This window comes from Nyctereutes procyonoides, unplaced genomic scaffold, assembly GCF_905146905.1.
Source record: "Nyctereutes procyonoides isolate TBG_1078 unplaced genomic scaffold, NYPRO_anot_genome, whole genome shotgun sequence".
Classification (NCBI taxonomy): domain Eukaryota; kingdom Metazoa; phylum Chordata; class Mammalia; order Carnivora; family Canidae; genus Nyctereutes; species Nyctereutes procyonoides.
In genome coordinates, this window is record NW_026575082.1 from 23,719,547 (window position 1) to 23,737,698 (window position 18,152).

At 47.4% G+C, this 18,152-nt stretch overlaps 1 protein-coding gene across 2 annotated transcripts; it reads left to right on the forward strand.

The window, feature by feature from the left end:
- Positions 1–1,641: 1,641 nt before the first annotated feature.
- On the forward strand, positions 1,642–8,804 carry LOC129514643 (protein maestro-like). 2 transcript variants are annotated; one of them, XM_055333398.1, is made up of 6 exons: positions 1,642–1,740; positions 2,825–2,971; positions 4,035–4,217; positions 7,355–7,510; positions 8,326–8,433; positions 8,751–8,804. In XM_055333398.1, the coding sequence occupies exons 1-6, from the start codon at positions 1,642–1,644 to the stop codon at positions 8,802–8,804; spliced, it is 747 nt and encodes a 248-aa protein (XP_055189373.1). The 2 variants fall into 2 exon arrangements, with proteins under 2 accessions (XP_055189373.1, XP_055189374.1); XM_055333399.1 differs by lacking the exon at positions 7,355–7,510.
- Positions 8,805–18,152: the final 9,348 nt, after the last annotated feature.

The window sequence follows — 18,152 nt, forward strand, 5'->3', positions numbered from 1 at the left end:
AATCCCCTCTCCCTTTACTTCAGATGCCAGTTGCAAGTCTGGGTTGTCATCTGTGCCTATAACCAACCAGCTATGGATTGGATGTTCCCACATTCTCCTCCTTGGATTTGATGAATTTGCCAGAACAACTCATAGAAATCAGAGAAACGTTTACTGAGTCACTAGTTTGTTATAAAAGGATATAACTCAGGAAAAGCCATTTGGGGGAAGCATAGGGTGAGGTATGGGGACAGGGCATAGAGCTTCTATGCTCTGAGTGTGCTATGCCCCCCCCAGATCTCCCCATGTTCAACAACCCAGAAGCCCTCTGAGTCCCATCCTTTTGGGGTTTTGTTAAGGCTTCATTTTACCTAGGCACACTGGATTCAATCATTGACCATTGGCTGTTGAGCTCAATCTCCAGCCCCTCTGGCCTAATAAGACTACAGGATGGGACTGGAATTTCTGGCTCTCCAACCATGGGGTTTATTCCCCTGGCAACCAGCTTCATCCTTTGGTGAGAAAGGGCTTTCTGCAAGTCACCTCATTAACATGACAAAAGATGCCTTGGTCATTATCATCACTTGGGAAATTCTAAGGGGTTTAGGAGCTCTGTGCCAGGAACAGGGATAGAGGCCAATGGTATATTTAATATAAATCACTGCATTGTGGGGCAAAACAAGGCAATTGGTCAGTACTCACCCTAGTCCAGTGACCGCTCGTTGGAATTACTGGGTGAGCTTTACAATTACGGATGCCTGGGCTCCCCTCCAGAGATGGTGATGGACGTGGTCTCAGGCTCAGCCTGGGCACCAGGAGGTAGAAAGTTCCTCCGGTGACTTTATTGTGGCTAGCCACGGAGAACCCCTGCAGTCTGCTGCCTGAATAGCATTTCTCCTGGTAAAAAAAATAAAAAAGAAAAATAAATTTAACCAAAACAAAAGTTAGTGGTTCTGATGAAGTTAGACTCCTAGCATGTACCACATACAAAAATGGACTCAAATTGGATCAACAGTCTAAATATTACCGATTGCATTGTGGTCATCTGTAGCTGTATAGTTGTAATATATATGTATAACTTATTTATATTAAATAATTAGTTACAACTATTAAAGGACATTATGTTGTTCATTACAAAGTGATAGTACATATCCTATATGATGGTCTTGGAGCATATGATGTAGCAGTGTGTCTGTGGGATGCAAGAATTGCTGAGAGATATGCACATTTCAAAATTGTAAGAAATAATATCGAGGCCCCCTCTAAAATGCAGTATCAATTTCCATTATTGGGAAACTTTAAAAAAACATGAAGTTTCAGGCTACTTTTTTACTTTAACTCTTGAGAATCTGTGTGGGTGGGGCCCAGAAACTTTATATTCTTTCTTTGGTGATTCTGGTACAAGAAGGCTCTAGGATGGGATGGGAACCACGCGATACACCGTCTGGGTGCCCCTGCTGCATTGCCTCCTGCTCTTTATCTTTGGACGAGACTGTCCCATCTCCTCACCAAGGCGACAGGTTCCAAAAGGTCAGGCCTCGGGGAGGTTGTTTCTTCATGTTGTTACCCTGGCACAGTGCCTTGTAGGACACTGCTTGTGGATGATAAGGCTTGGAAGAGTATTTGCAGCTCATATGACGATTTGTTTTTTCTTTTAGTTCCATGGACCAAATGGAGAAAGGAACCCTGGGCCAGCCGCTGCCGATGGCCACGACCCAGCCTGAGAGGAAACCGACATCAGTGATGTCTTTCCTTTCCAAGGTCTGTCACAAAGTATTGGAAGCAGAGGTCCCTCCCCACCAGCCACTTGTAATGTGCGCTTGCCTGACCTGCATTGGTTCCGTGGCTCCACTGAGGAAAAAAGCTTGATGACATTTCTCCTAACACGGGCAGAAAGTTTACAGGATAACAAGATGAGCCAGGAAGACTTTAGCTTGCTGCAAGCTTAATAATAAAAGTATAGAATGAACTGCAATGAATACTGAGAAATAATGAGGAGACTTGGTAATCACTCAAACACCGAACAGGACTGTGGTCCCGTCTGCAGCCCCACACTACGCAGGAGGGTGGGGAGGTGGCTTTTTCTTGACCCTGCCTGGATCTTGCATGTCTTGGTTCTGACGCCAGCATGTTATTTATGCATTTTCCCCCCCTAATCTTAATGGCGCAGATGTATGCATTCTGGGGTGGGACATCCGTTAGGTTCCCTGAAATGCTTGTGGACGTGCTTTGCTAGTTGGGTCAAATGTTGTTGAGAGGTTGAGGAAGAGGAGAACTGACAATTAACCCTGGATTTAGCCCCACTAGGGAGGCATCGACCTCCCTGCAGAAGGGTCAAGAGATCATGGAGAGAAGAACTGGAGAAAACAAGTATAGACACGTCTTTCAAGGTGTTTAACCACAAAGTAGAGCAGAAAATATGGGAGGAGCTGGAGGAGTAAGAAAGGTTGGGGAAATGCCTTGAGATGGAAGCAGGGTAACATTTCTTGTCCATGAAGGATCCCTGTTCTCAGCCATATCAGCTGTCTAAAGCCCCCTTTCTTCTGAGCTTAGCACACCCTTGGTGGTCCTAGAGCACCTGTCCCCCTGCTTCCCCCAGCCTACTTCAACCAACCTTCCCCCGGCCCTGCATTATTTTTCTCTACCTCTTTCCTTTTCCATCTATTTTCTTCATTATGTAGATCAAGCTAATGTGTTTCCAGCAAAAAACAGGTGTCTTTAGGTGGAGAAAGAAAGGCTAAGTTGAGGAGGCAACACAGGATTTTCTTTAGAGAGAGGGATTGGGCTTGGGATGGGTATGACTCTGAACGCTCCCAGATCAATACTCTCTTGGCTTACTGCCCAGGTCTCTTGGAAACTGAAGTTCCAGAGGCGGGAGTCTCTGAAGAATGCATTTTCCATCTTGGCAGAAAGAGCCCAGGACCCCAACGATAAAAAGCGTCACATGGCAATGAGAGGCCTGGGCACCATGGCCTGTGAGACCCCTGACAAGGTAGGAGGGGAAGGTGGCATGCCCCACCCTCATGGCCTGGCATCCCAGGGCTGAAAGATGGCGCCTCATGAACTGGTTATCTGTTGCTTGTGACAGATCACCACAGGCCCAGCACTCATCCTCTAGCAGTTTCCTTGGGCCGGGAGCTTATATGGCTTGGCTGAGTCCTCTGCTCAGGGTCTCCCAAGGCTACAATCAAGGTGTGGGTCAGACTGCATTCCTTTCTGAAGGCTGGCCTCCTCTTCCAAGCTTCTGTGGCCATTGATGGAAGGCAGCTCCTTCTGGTTGTAGGACTGAGGTCCCTGCTTTCTTGCTGGCTGGCCCTCAGCGTCTTGAAGCTGTCCTCTCATAGCATGCGAGCTTACTTCTTCAGGGCCAGCAGGAGAGCCTCCATCACTCATGCCTGCTACGATGGACTCTTACGTAATGTAATGTAACCACGGGAATGGTGTCCCGTCACTGTTGTCATAATCTGTAGGCTAGAAGCAAGTCACTGGTCCCTTCCACATTCAAGGGAAGGACATTGTACAAGGTATGGCTCATTTGGGGTTATTTGAGGGTCATCACACCTCAGTATTATCAGCCTTGGGAAGCAGAGCTGCAGATGCGATTAATGCACACCTGGACATCACCCTCTGCAGTGCTTTTAATTTATTTTTAAATAGTCTATCCCTGTTTAGTAAAAGATGTTTCCCCCACCTCTGCTTTTATCATCTGTCCACTTCAGTGACCATTTTGTCTCATCCTCTATAAAAGTACCACTGTGCCCCAGATGCCTAGGTCACCTGGCCCACCACACTCCTTGATGTGCCCTTCCGGCCTCATATGCTCATAGGCCAAGCTGCAGATTGCTTTTTCTGTTCTTTTTTTCAAGACAGAGCTGGCTCTTGGGTCAGGTTAATGGAAACATTTGTATTTCAATGAGAGGTGTTACAGCAATTCCTGAGGAAAGCCATACTCTCGGGCCAAGTCCTAGGTTATTGAAAGATTAGAGGTCGGATCGCTTTTCAGCTCCATGGGAGCAATTTCTGGGCTACTCATGCTTTTCAAACCTTGTTCACAGGTGCGAAAGTATAAGAAAGTTGTCCTAGACCTGCTGGTGCACGGACTCTACGACCCTGTGAGTACTGAAGTCATCCACGAGAGCATGAAGACTCTGACCATCATCTTGGGCAAGATCCAGGGGAAAAGTTTGGGCTCTTTCTTTGTAGACATCACTCTTCAGACCAGGACTTTATTAGATGACGTAAGTGAGAAAATTCAGAAGAATTTTGGGTTATTAAAGTGGAAGTGGGATTAGCAATGGGAGCACGGGGTGGTGTGTTGCTCAGAGAACCTGGTCTCTATTATTAACTTATTTACTAAGAGATCGTCAAGAGACCAGTTTTATACTGGGGGTTTGGAAGACATATAAAGAAGGAGGAGTTTTTGTTGTTATAGAGAAGTGAATATACGTACCCCGACGATGAAGATGGTGATGGAGATGATGGTGAAGGTGTGATAACAGTGCCAATGTGTATTCAGTGCTCTGTTACAAATGTGATGATAACAGTAGTTAGCATTTAGTGAACCCTACTGTGTGCCAGGCCCAGTGCTAGGCAGCTTTCCTAGATTATCCCTTAGACTCTTCTCAATAACCCTATGAGGTGGGCACTATTTATCTTCACTTTATAAATGAGGAAACCAAGGCACAGAGAGGTTAGGTGACTTGTCCGAGATTCACAGAGCCAGTAAGTGGATACGAACCCAGGTCCTCTGACCACAGGACCTGCACTCTTCACTGCCAGGTGCCAAGGCAAGCTAAGCAGAGGTGCACTGATACGTCGTTTACTCTGAAACTGTGGGGACTCTGGGATCCCATCCTTTCAAGTTAATCGGCTTGCCTGCTGCAGTTACACACACACACACACACACTCACACACGCTCACACACGCACACATACCCTCTAATGGAGAGATGATACCTCTAGAACAGGAAACCGGCCTCTTACTTACTCACAAAGCACCTTGTGTGAGTTCCTCATACCTAATTCCCCAGGTGGAGCTGCACCACATTAAGAGGAAGAGAAATCTTGAAATTATGGAACTTGGCATTTCTATAGGAGCTTCTGGCCCATTTGCCTCTCCTCCCACTTGGAGAGACAGGGAGAACTTGGCTCTGGAACGCAAGCCTGTCATGTCTGTGGTCGTGGGGAGAAAAGTCTCTATTCTACCTCCCTGGAATGGAAACAGATATCTCCAAGATGTCTAAATCTCTCTGCAGGTGCCGTCTTAGTTTCCAGGACTGGTGTGCCATGCAGTCACTTTTCAAATAGCCAGATTGACTATAGTTTTTTATTAGGAAGCCCTGGTTGTATAGTAACCTGGAAATACTCGTGGAGAGTTATTTCCTGACAGTTTATCTCTATTACAGCACTCGTGACCACCTGTCTTGTGCTGTTGCTCACTTCTGCGTGCGTTCCCTGTCAGATGATTGTCAGGTCCCTAGCAGGCCAGGGTCTTGTATGTCTTACTGCATTAGGGTAGGATTGAATTGAATTATACAAGGGCACCTGGGTGGCTCAGTGGTTGAGAGTCTGCCATCAGCCCAGGGCGTGATCCCAGTTCGAGGATCAAGTCCCATGTCGGGCTCCCTGCATGGAGCCTGCTCCTCCCTCTGCCTGTGTCTCTGCCTCTCTCTCTGTGTCTCTTGTGAATAAATAAATAAATAAATAAAATCTATAAAAAAAGAACTATACACGTGAGCGCATGTGCGTGCACATACCCACACATATAGGTGGAACAGAGGACAGTGAAACACTAAAGCAATTTGTCAAAGTGTCCAATGTGCTAAAAAAATATTTTTATTATTTTTATTTTTTACAGACTTTAGTCATCTATTCACAAGAGACACACACACAGAGAGAGAGAGAGGCAGAGACACAGAGGAGAGGCAGCCCAGGTGGCTCAGCGGTTTAGCACCGCTTTCAACCCAGAGTGTGACCCCAGGGTCCTGGGATTGAGTCCCACACTGGGTCCCCACAGGGAGCCTGCTTCTCCCTCTGCCTCTGCTTCTCCCCCCACTAGTGTGCATGCTCTCTCTCTCTCTCAAATAAGTACATAAAATATTTAATTTTTATTTTTAAAATTTTATTTATTTATTCATGAGAGACAGAGACACAGAGAGGCAGAGACACAGGCAAAGGGAGAAGCAGGCTCCCTGCAGGGAGCCTGATGTGGGACTCGATCCTGGGACTCCAGGATCACATCCTGGGCTGAAGGTGGTGCTAAACTGCTGTGCCACCCAAGCGGTCCCATAAAATCTTTTTAAAAAATAAATACTTCACAAAATGATGAGTGTCTGCCCCCCACCCCCTGCCCATTCTAGTTGCTTCTCACTCCTGAAGATGCCGAGTCCAGCTTGGTTCTCTCTGGTTTGCCTGGAGCTTTCATGGGACCAGGAAACATTGATATAAAATCCCTTCACCAATGGTCAGGAGACTGGGTACTACCCTGGCTTCTTGTCACCTGACAGTGCGGCTCCAGGCAAGTCACTGAAATGCCCTGAGCCTTGGTCTCCTCATCAGGAAAGGGAGATACTTGGACCAGACTGCTCACAGTGGAGAACAAGAAAGGACTGAACCCGGTGACACACGATCGGGGACAAATTAGCCAATAGTACTAAAAGCAGGGAGAGTTGGCAGGGTGTCAGGGAAGAAATACAGTTGTTATTTCTGCTGCAGAAGGGAGAAACGGAGACCACAGGTGTAGAGAGATGTCCTTCCAGAAACACTGAGAATGATCAACAGGAGATGGGTTGAATGAATTACAATGCGGCCATCCCAAATTCCTTTAGGTATCGACATGCAAAGAGCTCCCAGATAGGTGGTTGGGTGAACAATACACACAAGCATGGTGTGCTGCCACTGTGTAAAAATGTGAGAAAGGACTGTGTGATATACATTTTATTCTTTTTCTCCTTAATTTTTTTGGAGGGATGCACACACAGTTTACAACCTTGTTCATTCATGGGAGGGAAATCAGTGGCAGGCAGAAAGGGGTAGAAAGGAGACTTACTTTTGTTAATAAAATGATTTGATTATTTTGAATTTTGACCCATACAAACCCAAAGGTTTGTATCTCTACCTCCAAAATTCTCCAAAAGCAGAGCTGGGAAGCTGGATTATTAGCACAGCGATCCCCAGTCTGATGGTCTTGTCTGCTGGGGAAGACGCTCATTGAAGACCCAGCCTGCCTCCTCTCTGGCCCCCACCTCGGCTGGCTCAGAGCTTTAGACTGGGTCTGACCCACCCCCCACCAAGGGACAAAGAGCGATGGATGGCGGAAATGCATCTGGTGCCGTAATGACCTGGTTTCTGTCCTTTTGTTCCCCGGGGAACCGCAGGAGAATGACCACCTGAGATACTCAGCCTTCATCTTGTTCGGGCAACTGGCGGCCTTTGCTGGGCGGAAATGGAAGAAATTCTTCACCAGTCAGGTTAAGCAGACTCAAGATTCCCTCCTGATACATCTACAGGACAGAGATCCCCAGGTTGCCACGGTGAGTCTGTGACTGTCTCACTGAGTGCATGAGAGCTCGGTGCCATTCCTCAAGCGAGCTGTGGTGCTGCCCTGTTGTGCTGCAATGCTTGACCCTCTCCATTCCCGCCAGCTCTGCTGTGGACACTCAGCAGTGTGGTCACATGAATCCTTGGAGATGCCTGCCCAGTGTGTCATCTCTGAGCAATCGTGCACATTTCCATTTGCTCCTGCCCCACCTGCCCCATCCAGCACCTGCCGCTGGAGAGTGGGGGCCGAGAGGCACTCGGTTAAGCTGTGGGGCAGTAGCCCACCTAATGAGAACATTAATTCATGCCCATTAGCTTCTTTCACTGTAGATTTCCCACTCACAGCCTCTCAATCCCCTAGAGAGGTTTTGTCTTATTCTTAGAGGAAATATGTCCTAACAGGGTTGGATCAACATCAGGCCTGCTTGGGAGTGGGTGAGTATTTTTCACAACCACTGGGAGCAAAAGGTTTTACCAAACCACTTGTCTTCTTTAGGTTATTACACACAAGAGAGAGACAGAGACAGGGGGAGAGAGAGAATTTAGGAATTAAAGAATCCAGAACTTCTTTGATGGGACAATAACCGGGTAAACTCTAAAGTGATTCTCTCCCCTTCAGCCCCAAGTTAGAGATGTGGTCATTTTAGGGGTAACAACCTTTAAGGTTGAGGTCTTCAAACTTCCTGGAAATTACTTTCATACCCTCAGTGGCCCCCAGACCACAGATTGGGTGCCTTGCCCTTCCGTGCTTGGATTATAGAACTCTCTAATGCCTTTGACAATCGAATGGTCATACTGTTTTTCTCAGGCTTGCAAAACAACATTTCGAGCCTGTTCTCCATATCTGAAAGAAAGAAAGGAAAACAGCTTCCAGAGTGAGGAAGAGCAACGGAACCTTAAACTCTGCCGGCAGCTGGTGAGTGAGAGGGCAGGAGAGAATGCTCCCAGAGATCCCTGCCCTCCTGGTGTCATAAAATGACTCAGGCCAATTATGTGTCCATCGTAACTGATCCATCTTGCAATGTAGATGACAAAACGCCCGGAGGATTATGCACAAAATCTATTGGCACATGCAGTGTAGATCCTTAGAGGAACGCAGACCCTGATCTCCACCTCTGAGAATCTGAAGATCCAGCGTCCTCACGCTCTGCGTTGACAACTATCTACTCATTGTAGAGTCAAGGAGGTTTATTGAATCTGCCCCTCACGTGCGCTTTTGCTGATTTCTTTCAGAGCCACTATCATCCAGAGCTCCTGCAGTTCCTCTATGCAAATAAGATTCTGTAAACACAGAGCAGCAGGGAAATTGTTCCAGTGAGAGCACCTTGCTGGGGGGCTGGTATTTCCCCCTCTTTTAACTCTTCGGATGCTTCTGCTTGCTTCTCGTGATTGTAATAGAAAACGGGATGCTCGGAGAACAATTGATGGCAATTGCATGGAATTGTATGATTCTATCCTAAGTAAATTCTAAATTGCTTTCATGTATCTCATTTCCTCCCCAGACGAATTTGATGCAAAGGTACATGCTTTGTTTAAAACATTTAAAGGATATGTAGATTCAGGGCTTATTTCTCAACCTTTCCTTCATAAGTTCATCTTTGTCACCTATCTTCTATTTTTGATTTTATTTTTAACTTCTGAGGCTCAGGAGAATATTACCTTAAGTGATTTTTTAATCTGCTATTGATCCTTTGCAATTTGTTATTGATACGTTTTATTGGCAAGATCTATTTAAAGTTGGCCAAGGGACCAAGAAGGTGGTTTGGAGGATGTTTTTAGCTTCTTGGAACCCTCAACAGTCATTGTTTCCAAGATCATAACGCAAATTTAAAAAGAGAAAAACAAATCTGTAAAGCATGTGTTGAAAAACCTCAGGCTAATAGTAGCGTGTGGAATAAGAAGTAACGTTTATGGAGAATGTTTATTGGACACTGAGTATTACCTAATACTTACTGCAACCCTGTGAGAAGTGCTTTGCAAGTATTATTTAACACTTACAATAACCCTCCAAGAAAGGCACTGTTATTACTCTCATATTCCGGGTGAGAAAACTCAGCCACAGGGAACTAAGTAGCTTACCCAGATGCCCTGGTGAATGTCGGAGCCAGAAGTCAAGACCAGACAACCTGCCTTCTGGAGCCTGTATTCAATCACCACGTGATTCTGCCTCAATGTGGAATAATTGACAGATGGCTAGCAATGTAAAAAAAAAAAAAAAAACAACAACCAAAAAACCCCAAAACTAAACAAATTTAAAAGCCCCCTCAGCTCCTGCTCTATTTAACCCAGTGAAGTTTTGCTTTTATATGCAGTAAAAAACTACATTTTTATTAATGTAGTTTATGATCTAAGTATATATTTTTACTTGTCACTTCTTGACTAATTATGACAATTTTTTTTTGGAGCTCAATTCCAGTTCTATGAGGAGTCATGTGGCTCTTGTAAAAAGTTTCAAGAAAAACCTCTTCGACCCTCCCCCGTTCCCTCCAACCAGTGTGCCTCCCCAGCTTCTCCTATGGACATTCTCGTATTATCACCAGACTTGGCGTTCAAGCCCTACTGGATGACTGTGTCCAGGTTGGGAAATGGAGAACACGGAGGGTCATAAATACTGCAGAGAGATCTTAGTGTCCTTCTGAACACCAGGAGCTCAGTCTTCTGGTCTAGCGCCCCAGAGATAGGACTGTGCAACACGGATGGGGACCCAGGTGTCTCCTAGGGGAGAAGAGCATATGGCAGATGGTGGGAGGGGGCCAGGAGCCAGGCGTGAGTGGGGTTTCTTTCTTCCTATTTTTGAAGCTGGGGTACATGACCCAGGGGTTCTTGGGAGTGACACAGGCTCTGGAGCAGGTGGGACGGTTCTGAGCTGAGACCTCTTTCCCTTCCCAGTCGTTGGCCTGTTTGAAACTATGCTGCAAGGTCCGTTCAGAATTCGATGCAGTTCTCTTAGGTGATCAGCGAGTGGCCTGAGAGACAACTGCATTTTGCTAGCATTCAAAAAGGTGGGGGTAGAGTAGGGCAGGCCGGTGTGTGCTCTAGAATAGGGACATCTGTGTACTTAATACCCCTTCGTTGGTTAAATTGTGGAAGATGCCGTTGAATTGACTTTAGGGTTAGTGGTAGACTGTTCCTTGGTGGCCTCCAGTGAATCATGCCTCCTGACACCCATGCCCCCGTATAGACATCTCCACTGGAATCTGGGCTGGCTTAGTGATCCACTTTAACTACTAGAATGTGCTGAAAGTACCACTGTGTCAATTTTAGGCTAAGCTTTAAGAGCCTGGCAGCTTCCTTTTTTGTGCCCCGGGTGAAGCCAGCTGCCATGTAAGACGTCAGATTCCCAGGAGCAAAGAATGTCTGAGATCACCATTTTGGAGGGAAGACCAAGCTCACTGCATGGAATGCCATGTGGAGGACAGCTGAGGAGCCCAATCCGCCACAGAGTCGGAGGTCTGGACCTGTGCACAGGTTGGCCGATCCAGCCAGCCCCCGCTGGGCAAGCCACCCCAGCTGACACCACGTGGAAGAGAGACGGGCTCCCTCCGCACAGCCCACCCCAAATTGCAAAATTGTAAGCAATCTGATCAAATGACTGCGGTTTTAAATCACTGCTTTTTGGGATAGTTTGTCCCTCAGCATTAAGTAACCTAAAGAGATTCCTTATCATTAATTTTGTCGTTTGGCCAGGTTGGTTTTGCTCTCACTAAGTCCTCTTTGAGTTTAAACTCTATTTCTAGAAATGCATGTTATCACGGCATTGTGTGCCGGGAGCCAGGGAAGCCTTGCTTTTGTACCACACAATGCCTTGTTCTTTTTGTATCTCACCTTGTGCATCACTGCGCCCAGCAGGTAGCAGATGATGGAGAGACATTTGCTGAATGACGAAATAGTTGCAAATTGTAGGGAGAACAGAGTCCAAACCAGTTTGTTACCCTGGGCTCTCAGTCATGGGCTCCCACTCTTCCTTTCCAGCTCTTTCTTCTGTTCCTCTTTTTGCTTTAGCCAAGCTTGGCTCTTCTCTTCATTCAACACTTCTTGGTCTCTTATGCTCCTTTGCCTTTGCTCAGACTGTTCCCTCTGCTTCGAATTCCCTCCCCCGCCTGGCCGTGCACACTCACAGGCACACACGCACGTTTCCTGGCTATATCTGACCTGTGCTCTAAGACCGATCGATGCTCGTATCTCTGAGTTCCCAGAACATTCTAACAGTCTTATGCCACTTACCATGTTTTATCTCATTTGAAAGTTTTTACCTACATCTCTCCCACTCTGGTTCGAGTGAAGCTGCTGGAGAAGGATCCTATCTTTTATAGTTTGTATCTGTCACATGACCTCAAAGGTACTCGGGAGGTACTTGGTAAATAAATGTGGATTGGGAGAAAAAAGTCAGGAAGTCATCTGAAGCTACTTCTCCTTGGGAGAAGCCCATTTTGTCAAATGAGGGCCATCGTTTCTCTCCTTTTGACCAATCTGCTGGTGACTTTTATGCTTGTGGACCTAAAGCATCCCTTTCTCCATAAGATGCCGGTTAACTTGCCAATCTTGAGGTAATGCTTCGACATCTCTTACTTTTAAACACTAGACATGCAACAGGTGAGTGAATTTATATGTCGGCAAATTGAACACCAAGAAAAAATAAATTTATATAAAAAAAAGAACTGGTGTAAAACAGGAGATTTAAGTGCCATAAGCATCAAAAGAATGTGGAAAATTGAATCCAGTATGGACAAACTGATTGCTAGAGAAATCTGAATTAAAACGGAATATTAGGGATCCCTGGGTGGCGCAGCGGTTTGGCACCTGCCTTTGACCCAGGGCGCGATCCTGGAGTCCCGGGATCAAATTCCACATCAGGCTCCCGGTGCATGGAGCCTGCTTCTCCCTCTGCCTGTGTGTCTGCCTCTCTCTCTCTCTCTGTGTGACTATCATGAATAAATAAATTAAAAAAAAACAAACGGATTATTAGATGATATGTTAAATTTGCTAGATATAATATCACAGAAACTATGTTTAAAAACAAAAGTCCTTATCACTCATACATATGTAATAAGATAAAAATAAATAAACAAATAATCATAAGTAAAATGACTTTCTTCAAAAGAGAAGAAGGGGAAAAAGTAAAGGCAGGGAAGGAGATGCCTAAAGCAAGATCAAAAGGGGTTTCTGAAACTGGGTGAGGAGGTAATGAATACTCTCTCCTTTTGTGTTTTAGAAGTACTAATATAGAACCCCCCCCAAAAAAATCTTATGCCCAATGTACAGGTGAACAAAACAATTGGAAAGAATTGGGAAACAAAGAAGAAATTGCTAAGGCTAATCAAAAATGCACATTTAGAATATATCTAGAGATCTAGAGCAAATATATATTGATATCCTAAATGAAGGTCACTACTGCCTTTTGTATGCAAAATGAGGAGCTCTGCTGGAAAGTGTGATGTTTCTTCCAGTCTAACATTCTCAATAAATGCTTTAAATAAATGAAAGAAGAAGAAAGAAAGAAAGAAAGAAAGAAAGAAAGAAAGAAAGAAGAAAGAAAGAAGAAAGAAAGAAAGAAAAAGAAAGAAAGAAAGAAAGAAAGAAAGAAAGAAAGAAAGAAAGAAAGAAAGAAAGAAGAAAGAAAGAAAGAAAAAGGTATGTTCAGGTGCTACCTTGCTAAGTGCTCAGGGTGGAGATCTGCATATACCTTAGTCTCTGCTTTCCAGTCGCCCACAGGATGGGCTTTTTTTAAAAAAAATGGTTTTTTAAGGTTTTGTTTATTTATTTGAGAGAGAGAGAGCGAGAGCGAGAGTGCACAAGTGGAGAGGAGGGGCAGAGGGAGAGGGAGAAGCAGCCTCCCTGCACTGAGCAGGGAGCCCAACACGCCGGATCCCAGGACCCTGGGGTCATGACCTGAGCTGAAGACAGACGCCCCGCCCCCCAGGGGCCCAAGGTTGGCCTTTCTTAAAGGAAAGGAGAAAGGAGAGAAGACAAAGAAGGAAGTTGAGACTCTAACAGGTAACCAGTGCTACTCCCTGTCAGCAGCAGCCGGTGGAATTCCAGTTCCTCGAGCAATTAATCGAGGGAGGGCTTCACAGCTTACAAAAAGCACCAGAGTGTTTTACAGAGAAATAGCAGCCGTGTAGGACAGCCAGCAGATAGTGCTAGAAATAAGGCCAATGTATATTTGTGTTTTTCTGCATTTTCCAGGTTTTCTGCAATAAGTATGTATTACTTTTGTAATCATAGAACACACGCAAAAATGCTCTTTAAAATAAAAATGAAATGCTTATTGGCATGTGAAGTGGTAATGCTTTGGAAAGCCTGGGGTGATTACTGCTCACTCCCGCTAGTATGTATGTGCCTTTGTCCTTCTGTGACATTCTTTTAGTCTATTGATGATAAATAAAATGACTTATGGTTGATTGTCAGTGAATATGTTACTGAATTTACATTCTTTCCGTATAACCATAGCAGAATAAGCTTTTCGTTCCTGTATTTACTTATGTGTTAAATGCTCTCAGAAAAACTGTGGGTTCTAGAGAAACGTGATGCATCCCAGTTTACTGGTTTGATGTTGAAAACGCCCCTTTAAATTATCAAGTGAAACAGACCCCCAAGCCTGACATACAAGATCCTTCCTAATGGACACCAGCTTATGATTTCCCTTGGCTCTTCCTAAATTTCTACTACCTGGAACGCTTCATCTTCCATTTGCTTGTTTCTATCCACTGTTCATTCTCTGGGGTGATTCCAAATGCCCCTCTTTTCCAGAGGTAGAGGTAGAGCAGAGCAGTTGGGAGGATGGGGCCTGCAGTCAGGCCCTCCTCAGTGTGAATCTGGCTTCGCCACTTACTATTATGACCTTGGGGAAGTCAGCCTACCAAGCCTCAGTCTGCTGATCCGTGAAATGGGCATAATAACCCCACCCATAGGGTTGCTGTGCTACAAAGATTCAGTTATATAGCATCGAAGACTTTGCACAGTGCTTGGCACAGAGAGACGCTCAGGAAATGTTCATTTTGCCCCTCACCCCCAATCAGCGATCCAGGTCCTGTTTCTTCTCTTCTTGGTGCTGCCCAGGTCCTCAGCAAGGTCCATTCTGGTTTTCGGTGTGGGGTTTGAGTGTCATCTTGATCCTCCCATGAATGATTGCAGTTCTAGGGGCAGCTCTGCCTCTTGTTCATCAGCAGGTCTCCAGGACCGCAGCTTTGAGCCTTGCCCATCATTGATGCTCAATAAAGAATGATCGAATTTGGGGCGCCCGGGTGGCTCAGTCGGTTACGCATCTGCCTTCAGCTCAGATCAGGATCCTGGGGTCCTGGGATCGAGCCTTGTGTTGGGCGCCTGGATCGCCTGGAGCCTGCTTCTCCCTCTCCTCACCGCCTGTGCTCTCCATCATCATCTCTGTTTCTCAAATAAATAAATAAATAAAATGTCTAAAAAAATACATTTAAAAAAAAGAAGAATGATTGAATCTATGGAGTCGGAAACACTGGTGCCCTGACCAAGCACGAAACGGGCACTTGGCAGTAGGCTTTGGAATGGCCTGATGCGTTTTAAGAAGGATGAGAGTCGTGACTGAATGAGAATAGCAATTGTTCTTCCCTGTGGGCTCCGTGGGGCGGCCAAGCGCTCAGGGCTGTGTCCGTGGGCTCGGTGTGTCCCTCCGGGCGGCCCTGGGGCGCTGGTAGCAAGTCTGTGTCAGACGTTTGGGCGACCTCTTGTTAGGAATTAGCACCCCACCTGTGCTGTGGCGCGACTGCTGTGATTGGGCACCTCTCACGCTGATGCATCCCCCACAGCCCTTGCACGTGTTACCCGGGTGATGGCCCAAAGGTGTCCCCGCAGGACGAGAATGTTTTTCAGAGACGTAGATCAGAGAGTTGAAATGTCATTTCCCGAGCCATGCTGCTAGAGGCACCTGCCTCTGCCGGGTAAAAACGCCACGGGAAGGCCGATGCTTTTCGAGATGCTTGTGGGGACCATGTCGGCAGGTGCAGCTTCCTTGGAGAAGGAGACAAGCTCAGTCCCAAAGGTGATGGCCCACGTGCTGAAAGGACGCATGAACTGGTGTCAGAAGACCTCGCTTCGTGCCAGTTATCCTTATCGAGTCACATGACCTCTCGGAGCCTCAGGGTTTTCCTTGGTCCAAAGGGAGGAGGACACTGCGACGGTCAGGTGAGAGCAGCCGGCGTGGGCCTGCACCGCGCTCCCCGCGACAGGTGGGCTTACCTGCACGGGGGCGGGGCCCACAGCTGATGCAGGGGAAGGAGGCAATGGTGTTAACACAGTGTGGGCACGGACCCCAACCTAAAAGTGACAGACAGTCGATATTAAAAATCTTAGAATAATAAAAACGGTAAAATTAGGTATAACACATTGCTCTGTGTCAGGATGCTTCTCCGGGTAACAAGTAGCCCCATTACAATGTGAGGCAGGAGCAGGGTGCGAGTTTGCCTTGAACCTGTTCTGTATGGTTTAGCCACATCTAAACTTTTTTGATAAGATATGATGAGTAACATTCAGAAGTTGTGGGAGACGTGGCTCTCTTTCTTTGGACTATTCTAATGTTGGGATCAAATTTAACTCAAAATACTTAGGACTCTCTTAGGGGAGAGTGAAAATTTTGGTCTATTTGGATTTAAAACTGCCTGAGTGACAATTTATTCACTAGCCCCTTAGAAGCCCAAGGAGAGCAAACCCAGGGATCTGAGATTTTTCTGAGCAGCAAGACCATCTACACAATGTGCAGGGTCATGGATTAAATGAACTCAAAGCTAACGAGCTCGTTTTATGATGTAGATTATACGTCGTTCAATCAGCACATTAAATCCCATAAACAAAAACTGTATGACTTAGAGAACAAACACTGTTTCCTGTCTTAAGCAGGCGTTTCTTGTGTAGATGGCTGAGCTATTTTATTTGGAAGCGTCGCTTCTCGGTAACTCTCAGTAAGGAAACGATTCTGTCATGAAGATAAAGGAATGGGCAAAGATAAGTCCGTTTAATCTTAGGGGCCTTTGCCCCACAGGTCTGGGCTCAACGTACCTCTTGGTTAGCCTCCTTGCTTCACCTTCCCCCAAGAAAACCTCAGGCAGGCCCAGCATCTTGGACTGCACCTGACTTTTTATTAAATGTGATTTAAACGTGTTTGTCAGTAAACGAGGTCGAGGCCTGGTCACCCCTGGTTTCCCGGTGTTGGCGGGACCGTCGGGGGCAGGCTCGGGGAGGGAACCGCTCAAGGGGAGTGCGGGGCTCCAGGGGGGACGGGCACGCTCCCTCCGAGGGCAGCCGAGTCTTCCTGGTGCTTCTGGGCGCTTCCAACGCTGGAGCCCGGGGCTGGCCAGTGGGCCCAGGTGAGGGCTCCGCTTCGGGCTTCTCTCCCTCCCAGGCCTCTGTAGTAAGAGGCTGTCAGTGGGGCTCCCTCAGTGCGGGAGAGCGGCCGTCCATAGATTTGTTCTCACGAGTGGGCATAAAACAGTCCTTAAACATGCCCCCGGCGGGCACCCCTTGCCTCGTTCCCAGCCCAGTGAGCGGCATGGGCACTGGACAGAAACGCGGGGTGTCTGGAGACAGCTGGGGCCACAACCCCCATGCAGGGTGTGCGGGGCGGGGTGGGGTCCCCTGCTGGATGGGGGAGGATGTCGGGGCTCACAGCTGGACCCCAACCTGCCCGCCGGGAACAGGCCACCCCGAGGCCCACCAGGCACATTCCTCATCCTTGGAAGCGCAGCCCTGGCCCCTGAGGTTGGCTGCCTGGGGCCGCTGTCGTGCAGCCCGTGGTCCCCCAGGTTGTCGGCCCTTAGCCCGTCACTGTCACCGTCGGCACTGAGGAGGAACCTGGGCCTGGGACCCGCACGATCCCGGTTGGGGATCCCGCTCCCGGCCTCCTGAAGCCAGCACACCGTCCACCGTCATTCCTAACCAGATCTAAGCGTGTTGCTTTGCTTGACGTCTTTGACACCTCAACGCCGCCAAAGGCCATTGATCCCAAGGACCCGTGGAGTGTGTGTGCGTGCGCGTGTGCGTGTGCAGAGTATGCTCGGGTGACTGCAGACAGGAAGACCTCCAGGTACACACCACTTATCAAGGAGCCTGCACTTCAGGGAAAACTCAGCGGAACTGTTTTTGAACCATCTCCAACCCATCGCAACAGCCCAACATAGCCAACGGTTCTTTTTTTTTCCTTTTATTCTCTTTTTTTTTTTCCCCTCGAGGCACCCGAGATTTGACAAGTAACCTCTGGGCTCCGGGGGTGCCGCATCACTACAGTGTCAGGAATCCAGGGCCCTTAGGCCAAGCGGGCCCTGCGCATTCCCTTGATGCCTTCAAGGAGCTGTGCTCTTCCTGGGACCCCTGCCCGGGAACTGCACTGGGCCTGGGTGCCCTGCAAGCCGTGCACATCCCCGGAGGAGGGGACTGTGGCCGCAGGCACCAGCAGGTGGCTCAGCCGAGTGGGGGGAGGCGGTGTGAAGCACCCTCCCTTCCCTGCAGGGCTCCATTGGAAGCCGGGGAAGGTGTTAACATGGCATGGCCTTGGGTCCCGTACCCATCGGTCTCTGGCCTGTCACAGGTGCACCACCTCGGTGGTGTCCCCTCCAGGCAGAGTGACCGATCACTCTGCCTGCCCACAGGACTGTCAAGGCTGACTGGGGC